The sequence below is a fragment of the Leopardus geoffroyi genome, chromosome B4 (genome assembly GCF_018350155.1).
Source record: "Leopardus geoffroyi isolate Oge1 chromosome B4, O.geoffroyi_Oge1_pat1.0, whole genome shotgun sequence".
Classification (NCBI taxonomy): domain Eukaryota; kingdom Metazoa; phylum Chordata; class Mammalia; order Carnivora; family Felidae; genus Leopardus; species Leopardus geoffroyi.
The window spans coordinates 38,710,284-38,722,802 of NC_059341.1; the positions used below are offsets into that span (position 1 = coordinate 38,710,284).

Sequence of the window (12,519 nt, forward strand, 5' to 3'; positions counted from 1 at the left end):
ACAGAATGCGTAATTTCATCTAGAAATAGACTCTTGGTTTTAAACAAAATACGTTTATCTAAAAGCAAACAGAATGTCCTTCTCCAAGGAGAACGGACGGCGTGAGGCTATGGTGTAACCAGGGCCGCTGGCAGACTGTTCCCAGTGCTACTCCTGGTGACCTGGGAGGCGACCCCACATCCCGGATGGCCTAGGAACAAAACTTGGAAAGATGTCACATTTCTACATCATCGAAGTTGCATTTTTATCACACTGAGCCTTGACAGTAGGCCAACATTTACACAGACTGCGACATTTTAGTGAACAGAAAACCTGATTTGTTCGCACAAGTAGCCTTGATCATTCCTCTAACATTAAGGCAGCTTTGGATAGCTCCTCCCTTTTTCTTTTTTTTTTTTTTTTTTTTTTTTTTTTTTTTTGCCAACATAAGCTTGAAATGAAATGTCTAACTTGCTTCACAACTTACTGTGGACACACCAGGAGTGGTTGGAGATTAGGTGAATTGCAGGAGGCATGTGCCTCAGGCGAATGTAGACTCACCCTCCGGAATGGCTCCTCTGAGGCAGGGGAGCACCCTGAGAGTAAAGGACGCTGTCTGTAGGCACTTGGCCTTGACTGCTTTTGGAATTTTCAACAGCAGAGTAAATGATTTTCCCAGATTATTTGATTAGCTATTGCTCATGATGACTTAAACCAAGAACAAGAGACTTGTCCCATCTGTAAGTGCGTTACATAAGGGTTAGAGGTAATAAACTTCTTGAGGGTCGAGTTTGAGCTACAAATGTAGGCTTAAATAATGCAAGGTGGAGATGAGACGCAGAAATCATAGAAACAAATATATGGTATACAGAGACAACCGAGCCCTGCTACGGAAAGCTTTAATCACCACATGTAAAAACAATACATTCACATATCAAAAATGGCTCCAAATGCTTTATCATCACCGTAACAGTCTAGAAATGAAAGTTGCACTAATTAAAAAAAAAAAAAAAAAAGCCTTCCTGTTCATAACCACAAGATTTTGAAACTGTTTCTCATAAACACATTTTTTTTTTTTTACCCTGAGACTGATGTCACCAAAGAGAAAAAGAAAAGTCGCTATCAGCTGGAATTTATTCAACATAGACTTTTAAAAGTGATTTATTCATTAATCTGGAATAGGTTCTCTTTACTCTCTCCACACATACTACGTGAGGACAAGAGGAAAAGGTGGCAGATGGTTGTGTCCAGTCTGTTTATATACTAATTACGATTTCTCAACTCAATCTATTGATCAAAACAAACAGAATTTTAACATCAATTAATGCTACACTATCACACTGAAAAAATTGATCAAAATCAGCTCTTTCTTATAAAAGGAGAGTTGGACTACATTGTCAGACAAGAGGAAAAGAAAGAATCCTCTCTTACAATGTTGCGATGCACTCTACTTACTACGTGTGAGCCAGCTAGGGAAGTTCAGAGTTCAGGCAGACTGCCTTGCAAACCTCAAGTTAGGGCTCTCGGTCACACCTTCAGATAAGGTCTGCACAAGAAGAACCCCCAAATGCTACCACACTTATTCCTTTCGAGTGATGGGAAGGGCAATCGTGTTAAACTGAAAACAAGACATCCATGTTGAAGTGGGGGTCACCATAGCATTTTGTGTGTGTGTAAATAACAAATACATGGAACAAAAAGATTTTCAAAATCGGAATTCCTGATGTCTCTAGTTGTTTTCTGGTGAATGAATCTAGAGCCTCTCACAAGGTTGTCTAGGGACTTTTCCTCCAATTATTTCCATAATAACCTCTGTGTGTTTCTAAAATGGGCTCTTCCTAAATACTCACAGCATTTCATGGGAGCTGGCTGCAAGGGTGTGCAGCTGGGTCAGGAAGTCTTTGTTGCTGCTTGGTTTCAGAGTGTTGTACGTAACAGTTTCCTGTGTACTACTTACTCTGAATTGCGCAGTTACATGTACTCTGGGCTACAATAAATCTGGGGACTTATGGCAGTTAAAGAATTACCATGCCTAATCTTGCTCCATTCTCTTTATTTTTATTATTTCTAGATATCTTCCCAATTCAAATGATTGAAACGAGGCACACAGGCCTGGGCACTTACTGGCTTTTTCCTGAGAAGTTAAGTTATGTTCACAACCTCTCGGCCAAAACTGAATGAGGATAATGGGAAGAGAATTCACTATTATACTGAGTTAGGAAACGGTTTTCTGGCCAGGCTTGATACAAGTGTATTCTTTTTTTCAGGAAGAACCATGGACAATCAAGGTTGGGAAACAGCAATCATCTGGCCGATTCCCCCATCTGATACCTGAACTCTGGTATGACATTTCTGCCAAGGTTTTGTCTAGTCTCTGCCAGAGTATCTACAGGGGCGGGAAGCTGTTCCAACATTGCCTATTCTTCTTCAGAATAGAATAATAGCAAAATAGATGAAACAGGTACACAAAGTTGTATTAGGCATGATTATAAATTGTATCTAACTGTTCAAGAGCTCGCAGATTGTCATTTTGCTACTCAAAACAAAGGGGTTTCACTTTGAAGGTGCAATAAACACTGTGTGCAGCAAGTCCTGCAACCAGAGTTCAAGAGCCCCGGTGGAGGAATTGTGGGCTAACTGCCCTCTGCAGCTGTCAACGTGGGGACAAGAGAATGAGATGGCAGCCTGCCCTCCAGACGCAATCAGAAGCAGGACACTCTACCTTGACTTTCTCCCTCTGGCTGGTCTGGCAGCACTGTAAATAATGGCTTTATTTCTGAGTTCTCTCAAGGTACTCAGACTGCCTCAGGGTTTAAAATTCCCACTTCAGGGGGCGCCTGGGTGGCTCAGTCGGTTAAGTGTCCAACTTTAGCTCAGGTCATAATCTTGTGGTTCATGAGTTCAAGCCCTGCGTCGGGCTCTGTGCTGACAGCTCAGAGCCTGGAGCCTGCTTTAGATTCTGTCTCCCTCTATCTGCCCCTCCCCTGCTCATGCTCTCTCTCTCTCTCTCTCTCTCTCCCCGCCCCCCCCCCCCCTTTCTCTCTCTCAAAGAATAAATAAACATTAAAAAAAATTAAAATTCCCACTTCAGAAGACCAACAAAGGCAACATATTGATTGGTGGGCAATACTCTCAGAATTCAACTTACAAAGGATCAGTTCTTCTGAAGGGACACAGTTATGTCTGTTTTTTTTTTTTTTATTTTTTCAACATATATATGAATAAATAGAACACACATGTAAACTTTACAGACTCTGAATGATCATGTTAATTGAGACCCAGCTGATTCAGTTTTGAGTGCTATCTTTCACCTCTGTGTTAAAATGGCAATGGTTATCAATCTTTAACAGATAAGACTACGAGCAACGGACAAAAACAGAACAACAAAAAAACCAACCTTCAAGTCAGTATGCCTTTTTATATGGACGCCACTTTTTTCCATATCTGTTTCAAAAGTATCAGATAGTGAACATTTAGTGGCTAGATGACAGGAGAGCAAATCTTCCTGCAAAACAGACTAGAACTTCCTTGCCCACTGAGATTTGGAAGTGAAATCAATAAAAATCTATCAAGTACTCAGGGTAGATCTGGTTGGCGTCAAACACCACAAAGATCTTTGGGTTCCAGGTATCATCCACACAGCTGTCGTATAAATTCACATAGCTCCCGTCTTTGGAAGGAGGCCGCATGTATTTGGAGTCTCCGTTTATGTAATCCCCAATTAGCACTCGAGCAAGAAACATAGATTTATACGTTCTGAACAGATGCCGCTGTTGCAGGCTGACGCCATGAATTTGGAATGTGTTTCCGTGCTTTATGTCATCTTTGCAGAAGCGACTGGAGTAAGCAGCATCTCTAGCAAAATAGGTTCCTTAAACAAAAAGGACCAGAAGAAGCCAAGATTACTCTGAAGAATATAGGAAACACAAGCAAAAACACTCTAATTGTTAGGGGAGCAGACACGTGCAATCGTATAACGAAAGGAGATGTGGAATGTCCTTGTCTGCAGATCTTTAAGGAAAGAACAGAAAGCACATGCTGTGGACCACCCCACAGATAGATTTGTTACACAGACCATTCCCCACCACCGACACCCTCCCCCGCTCCCACCAAAACAGAGCTATCAGTCTTTATTTTCAAAAGAAAGCTTCTAGAGAAATCCAGTATGTAAGACAGATACAGTCTGTTTCCGTGACTAAAAGTAAGGCAAGGCCTGAGTTTTACCTGCTTGAATCTCCCTCCCATTTCTATTTCCCTCCAGCACTTTCCTCAGCCCACTGCCCTTGGCCAGCATTCACCAAGCTCTGCAGAGCGCAGTGGGAACTACTGGTCTATGGAGATTATTTCAAAACCCAAGAAACCACATTTCTATGATATGGGGTAACAAATCAATAATATTTCTGGAGATAGTAACCACCCCACAACCACAAAGAGATCTCTGAAGAGTGCAACACTATTCACATCTGAGCACTCCCAAAGTACAATTTCACAGAGGTTCATCGCCTAAATGTGAAAAGTCAATGAAGCATCAAGTCTTCCCAAACGGTAGGCCTAGGAGACTGACATCGCGAAGGGAATATTTAATCTAAAATATTCGGGAAACGAATCACAAAGTCTCAGGTTACCCAGTGCTGACAGGATTTATGGTAACGCTTTTCTGGATCTTACAGTCAGATCAATGGGATGACCTTTTCAAGAGTTACTTTAAAAATTAATTTACTCTTTAAAAATGTAGCATATCTTGATCCTAAGTGGTAGCCAGCTCTCTCGCTGGAGATAAGGTACAAAGTAAGGGCCAGAAAAATAAACATTCACCCCTACTTTTTCTCCTCATTTCTCACCTTAATTTGCTTGAGTAGTAGGTATAAATTTGAGAGCTTGGACCTTCACAGTATTAGAAAAAAAGGTGAGGAGTTCCCCCATTACTCCCTATTGCTCATTAATATCCTTACCTATCATTTTCTAAAAAACAAAATGAACAGAAAATACTAGTACCTAGACCTGGGTACAATGTGATCAATTTATTTTATAGTTCTTTATACATTGGACATAAAACGGTTTGGTATACAGTCATACCTGTAGGATTTATACATGGAAATTAAATGTAATGCAAAAATCAGCCAATACAGACATGCTGTCCCATCTGGATGACTGGGACTTGGGGAGCTACTTAATCTGGTAGAGGTGTCAAAGTCTTACTTCTACCTTGTACATGCAGGAGGTGGCTTTTCCTTGGCTCAGAAACTCTGAGGGTGTGCCAGGAACCTAGTACAGTTTAACTTTTAACTTAATGACTATCAAACTCCTGAATTATAAAACAATCAATTATCTCTAAAGAGACGAGATTGTCTCCTAGGACTCAAACTGGGCCTGGAATTCTGGTAATTACCTTTCCCAAAGACAGCACCATGTATACCATTTATTCTCCAATCGAAGTTATGAATGCAAATTGCTTCCACAAATTCACTGCTGGTACCATGAAAGAGCATCTGTTCATTAATCTGAGGCACGCCTCGTTTTTTCTTGAGCTGAGCCTTTTTCCTAAGCACACAACACACATAGGCATAAAACACACAGAGAGATAGACCATAAGTGGCATTTATTAATTTTCAGAAGAGCCAAGTTCAATAACGAAGGGTAGAACAGAAAAGACTTCTTTAACATAAATCATAGGTGGTGAAAACAGCTCTGGAAAAGAAATAACCTCAAATGCTCTTGGACACATAATCATCTTACCAAAAATTATTAGTTAAAATTGAGACTTAAGGTTGAAAATTATACTCAAAACTACAGAGATATCCCAGATGATGCCCCATCATAGTCAAGGTAACTGAATGCCTAAGCCAGCCACGCTTTATAGATGCCTAAAAATGACACGATAAACAACGAAATAATATAAACTTCAGAGAGTCTTTAAACAGTGCATTCCTTGAGCAGGGACCATGCCTTAATCTTTTTATCTCCAGAGACTAGAAAATGTTGGTTGGATTGAACTGAATTTTGAATCATAGGGCTGGAAGGAACATTAACCCATCCAGTTCAACACACTTCCCAGTGAACAAATCTCTTCCAACATATAAAAAGATATTCAGTGCAAGACTGATTGTAACAGTAAAAAACAAACAAACTAAAAACAGCCTAAAATTCTTTCATAGAAAAATGAATAATTATATATCCATACATTAAAGTTAAAATAAACCAGATCTACATGTACTGAATAGACAACTCTTGAAAAATAATGTTGAATGTAAAAGGAATGTTGCAGAAAGAGACAAATGACTCAATACTGTATATTGTATATGAACACATATAGGTAGTAAAAAATATAAAAACATGGACAAGAAGGTAGAACACCAGTCTCAGGAGGAAAGCAGAACAGGAAGGGGATGGGATAAACACTTCCACTGTATTTGTAATGTTTGTATCTTTAAAAAAGCCCAAACAATACATATGCACTCCTATGTTTATCACAGCATTATTTATAATAACTAAGATATGGAAGCAGCCCAAGTGTCCACTGATAGGCAAATGTATAAAGAAGATGTGGTGTGTACACACACACACACACACACACACACACACACACACACACACACAGTGTAATATTAAGCAGCCATAAAAAAGAACGAGATCTTGCCATCTGCAACAACATGGATAGACCTAGAGGGTATTATGCTAAGTGAAATAAGTCAGACTGAGAAAGACAAATATCATATGATCACACTCACATGTGGAATCTAAAACAAATGTATAAACAAAAAAAAAAACATAATCAGACCTATAAATACAGAGAACAAACTGATGGTTGCCAGAGGGCAGGGGGTTAGGGGGCCGGGCAAAATGGGTGAAGGGGAGAGGGAGACACAGGCTTCCAGTCACGGAATGAATAAATCACAGGAATAGAAGACACAGAATAGGGAATATGGCCAATGATATTGTAATAGCCTTGTATGGTGACAGATGGTAGCTATACTTGTGGTGAGTAGGGCATTGTGTACCGAGAAGTTGAATCGTCATGCTGTATGCCTAAAACTACTGTAACACTGTACATCAACTATACTCAAATAAAAATAAATAAATAAGAACAAATAAACATAAAACTAAACAGTCATGGAGATGAAAAGCACAGCACAGGGAGTAGAGTCAATGATATTGTGATAACACTACGGTGACCGATGGGAATACATGTATTTTGATGAGCAGCGAGTCACGTGTAGAATTGTTGAATCGCTATGTTGTTCACCCGAAACTAATACAACACTGTGTGTCAACTAAACTTCAGTAATGAAAATAAATTTTAAAAATACACTAAGAAATGAAAAAGCCCATATACAAAAATGAAGAAAATATTAAAAAATGTAACAAATATCAAAATGTTAAATCTCATTGTCAGGTACAAGGGTGTCTGTGAACTAACTGCAGCATTTCCATATTTCTATGAAATACTTCATAGAAAAGAGATCTTAAAAATTTAAAAATCCCCTCTCCTCATTATATCTCTGATAAATAGCTACTTAACATCTGCTTCAATTCATTCCAGTACACGCTTTGCACGACAGCACAACTCTCTGTGATCAGCTAGAATGGTTAGGAAGTACGTTGCCCGCAATACTGAACCAAAATCTGACTTCTTGTTAATGTCCACTGATTGGTCCCAGTAATTCTCTCCTGAACACAGAACAACTCCAATCACTTATATGTAACAACTCTGTGATTCTCCAAAATATAACCAATGAACACCAACCTAGGCTTTCTTCTAGAGGTTAAACATCCATTCCCTCAACTATTCTCAGAGGGCATGGCTTCCAGGCCTTTTTCTATCCTGGACAGCCTTTAGTTGACAAGAGTCTGCTGGATACCTTCTAATTTATAAATGTTGGTAAGAAATAGAAAAAGTCCAGATACCATCAGCCAGCACGGCTCTCCTGGTGTACCACCGAGTTCATTTTGCAGCAGAGGCGTGAATTTGTAGTCACTCAAAACACAATTCTGTACTCAGAACCTCCAAGACTTTCTCAAACCGATCTCTTTTTGGCTTCCTATATTTGTACAACTGATTTATAAACCTAATGTAGTAGGTTCATTTCGATTAAACTTGATATAGTAATTTTTTTAAATACATAATTGATAAACAACATGCAGGTTAGTGACTATGTGGGGGAATGGTACTTGCATTTAAATGAGAGAAATGGTGGGGCACCTGGGTGGCTCAGTTGGCTGAGGGTCCAACTCTTGATTTTGGCTCAGGTCATGATCTCACAGTGAGTTCGAGCCCCACACAGTGCAGAGCCTACTTGGGATTCTCTCTGCCCCTCACCCTCTCGTTCTCCCTCTCTCTCAAATTAAATAAACTTTTTAAAAGCAACAGAAATGGAAATGGTCTTTCTCAAGAGTCATTTGACAATATGTATCAAAACTTCAAGGGTGCCTGGGTGGCTCAGTCGGTTAAGTGTCCAACTCTTGATTTTGGCTCAGGTCATGATCTCGTGGTTTCATGAATTCAAGCCCAGCATTGGGCTCTGCACTGGCAGCATGGAGTCTGCTTGGGATTCTCTCCCTCTCTCTTTCTGCCCCTCCCCTATTCTTGCTGTCTCTGTCGTTCTCCAAATAAATAAGCAAAATTAAAAAAAAAAACTTCAATGTATATGCTTTGATCTACTGGTGATGGTCTTTCAGATCATTAAGCATGGTGTTAGAAGGATGTGCATGAAACAAATATTTACTTCAGAAAAACCCAGCATGTTTTCACTACGAACATATTTGCTGACTTTCTTTTTTAGACCTTTAGGTACTGACTTTTGTCTTTTTTCTTATGATACACATTTGTTGCTGTTCTAAGGAAAAAATCTTAAAAAAAAAAAAGATAATATAATTTGTTTTGACAAATTTGTTTCAATCTTCCAAAGTCTTTCTACTCATCATTCATTTACACAACAAATAAGCTACCCTTTCTAGTTTTAAAGCTTTCACAAGCGTGATAAGCAAGCCTTCTACATTTCTATCCAAATTAACAATCGAAATGTTGAGGGTCTCAAGAAGAAAGCATGCATGCCACTGAAGTTACTGTCTGCCCAATACTTATAACTGGGTATTAGTTTTTCTCTTCGAACTACCACTGGCATACATCTATCTTGCCTCCAGCATAAGCACCTTTGTCAACCATATTGTAGAAATCAAGTTGTATTGTCTAAGGGGCTCAGCTGTCTACCACTATGGTAATCCTCTTAGTTAGCTGGGCATGGCACTAGTGAATTCGTACTCTTTTTCCCCAAATATTTGTTTAGTATACATCTTTCTAACGTCAAGCTTTACCATCTGTAATGACTAGAATGCACTTCAAAATCAGGATATTCACTCATTAATTTCTTTTAGAAATTAAAATAATTTCTAATTTGAAAATTCACTTGAGTCTCTCTTAGTGTGAGCATTGAAAATCTGCTGAGTCACTGGATTGGATGTGGCAAATACCAGTTGAAGGCAGAGTGGCGGGGGGCGGGGGGCAAAGCTTTGCATCTCCACAGCATAATTTATTCTAGTGCCAACTACTAAGGCACCCATGAAATGTGCAGCCTCACATACTATGGCCTTGAGGTTCCAGAAAGGTTCATATTGAACTCTAGGACCTCTTGGGCTGCAGCTAAACCTTTGGGAAACATCATAGGACTCAAGCTACACTAAGTTCTTCACAACCCTGCCCACCTATGCCCAACCCCACAGTCATTTCTGAACTTACAGAAAATACTGCAGCACCTACTTCTTGAAGGTATCTTACAATTAACCACCATCTCAGGGACTAGGGTGCCAAAAGGGCTAAGTTGCCATGCATCCTGAATCGCAACAGGAATATCTTTATGCTCCAGATTGAAGGAAGTTCGCCTAGGTTCAGACCAGTGGTTCTCCATCCTGGCTGCTGATTCTCCATCAGAATCACTTGCAGAACTTTTGAAAGGTAAAAGTGTCAGAACACAGAGGCTCTAATTTAGTAGACCCAGGATGGGTGATAGACATTGCCGCATGTTAAAGAGCTCTGCAGGTGGTTTGGAGCACCGCTCCCCTAAATCCATATTCTTAGTGAGGTAGCAGCTTTCACTGCTCTCATTTCCTTGATGCCGTATCCTGCCCAACCATGGGTCAACCCAACCACCTTCACTCTCTGCTTTTACATATGGACTGCTGAAATAGATCACACAACATCCCCGTGGTCCCTACTCCAAATTCACATATTCCAACATCAGCTAAACCCTCAGCACTGATGGAAATGCTATGGTCCCCAAGTTAGCTCTTTCTCTCCCATTTTCCATAGTGGCCATTCCAAATCTCCCCTCTTCCCCTATCGCTCTCCCTTATCCACATTCCCTAACCCTTCATTCTCTGTAGGTGACCTCGCTTACTTCACCAAGGACACTCAAAGTTTCAGGAATTCCATAACCTAACCCCTCTCCTCATCCTCTACCTCCACTCATCTATAAACATGACTGGCCCACCCTTGTCTGGCTCCTTCTGTACATTCTAGTAAATTCTCTGAATTCCATGCCATCACACCTCTTTAGGAGCCTAAACGCATCAATTACTCTCCCCTTTCTCTTGTCCTTTAAACTCCCCCTCCCTGGGTTCTTTCCTATTGTAATTTATACATGCTCAGGTCCCTCCCATCTTTAAATTCAAAAATCTTAGCAGAACAAAACAAAGACACCTTTCTTAACTCCATGGTACCCATCTTCTCACATCCCTCCTTCTCTTCACTGCTAAGCTTCTTGGAAGAGCTGTCACATTTGGTGTATACACAATATAGCATCTACCAACATTGCTCTCATCAAGGGTACCAATGACTTTGTTGCAAAATCCAAAGGACAAATTCAATATCATCTTGTTTGGCATCTCTTTTGTATGTGACCCTGAGGATGAGACCTACTTGCTTAAACCACTCTCTCCCTTGGTTTCTGTGACTCCACCGTATATTGTTTTTCTTCCACCTTCTGTGGTTGTTACTTCTCAGTTTCTTTCTTGAGTTTTCCTCTGTCCATCCCTTGCAGAGTTCAGCCCTTGGTCCTCTTCTTTTCTTAATCTACATACACTTCCTGGTCATCTTATCAATTCTACAGCTTCTACGACCTCACATTTCCTAACAACTCCAAAACTTTTATTTCTAGTCTACACCACTCTCCTGAGCTATGACACATGTACCAACTACTGCTTCCTGCCCATCCTCCCTGAAGACAAAGACCAAAATCTGTTTCTGCCCATATTCCGTTAGTCAACCAAAATGAGTCAGAAACTCTGGAGTTCTCTTTCCCATCTCCTTACCCACACCACTGAATACATTAAATCATGATTCTACATCCTTGATATGTCAAAACCGTCCTCTTCCTCCCAACACAGCACATACCACTTCGGTTCAAGCCACCCAATGTGGCTCAGTTTAATTACTGAAACAATTTCCTAAACTGGTCTCCCTGCTTCTGATTGTGACCCCTTTAAACCAGGGTTTCTCAACCTTGGCACTATTGCCATTTTGGTCTAAATAATTGTTGTGGGAGGCTGTCTTGTGCACTGTAGGATGTTTTGCACCCACGCCTTCTCCCCAGTAGATACCAGTATTAATTCCTCACCCCACCACATGACAATTAAAAGTCATCTCCAGTCATTGACAAATATCCCCTGATGGGCAAAATCACTCCTAACTGAGACCACTGCTTTAGACCCCTTCTCCACAGTACAGCCTGCTAAATTATTTTTCTAAAATGCAAATCATATTGATCATTCTCTTGCTTAAAATTCTATAATGGCTTTCCACAGTCCCGGAAAAAAAAATCCAAACCCCTCAGTTTGATTTATAAGGCCCTGCATGGCCTACTCCTTCAGACTCTCTGACCTCAACTCTGGGTCAGTTCAACTCTGGTAAGGCTACTGAAGAAAATCACACAACTATTCCAATGGCTCTACTGCAAACTCCTCCATGCTCAACCTCCTGACTACCTTTCTACCTTCTTCTCTAACCACTCATCTTAATTTTCATTTTTATTTTGTGATACAATTGTCTGGCTCCTTGTCTAAATTATGGTCCTGTATACTACTATATCCCATGTGTGCCTAGGAAAGTGCATGTCACAAAGTAGGTACTCTGATATATTTATTAGAAGAAAGGAGAGGGGCGCCTGGGTGGCTCAGTCAGTTGGGCGTTCAACTTCAGCTCAGGTCATGATCTCACAGCTCCTGAGTTCGAGTCCCGCATTGTGCTCTGTACTGACAGCTCAGAGCCTGGAGCCTGCTTCGGATTCTGTGTCTCCCTCTCCCTCTGCTCCTCCCCTGCTCACCCTCTGTATCTCTCTCTCTCTCTCTCTCTCTCTCTCTCTCAAAAATAAGTAAACAACAAAAAAGTTTTTTTTGAAGAAGAAACGAGAAAAGTAAAAAAAAAGGACTGAGCGACATGGAAATGGATGTCTGACTGCCCATACGGTGAGTCAGAGGTTATGTGACAACAAGATTGACCAGGATTTTAGTTCTTAATGGAGATGTCAAAATAACAGGTTGTCCTTACTA

The 12,519-nt window shown here is 40.4% G+C and overlaps 1 protein-coding gene across 5 annotated transcripts in view; it reads right to left on the reverse strand.

Moving 5' to 3' along the window:
• Positions 1-861: 861 nt before the first annotated feature.
• The window catches only part of PARP11 (poly(ADP-ribose) polymerase family member 11), a 66,060-nt gene continuing 54,402 nt past the window's right edge, over positions 862-12,519 (reverse strand). For 4 of the 5 annotated variants that reach the window (XM_045467189.1, XM_045467187.1, XM_045467185.1 and 1 more), the window contains 2 exons: positions 5,369-5,520; positions 3,378-3,850 (listed from right to left, as the gene is read on the reverse strand). In XM_045467189.1, coding sequence (XP_045323145.1) covers positions 3,534-3,850; positions 5,369-5,520 — 469 coding nt within the window. In that variant the 3' untranslated portion in view covers positions 3,378-3,533. Of the gene's footprint in view, positions 3,851-5,368; positions 5,521-12,519 lie in introns of all 5 variants that reach the window. The other variant, XM_045467186.1, reaches the window with a different exon arrangement.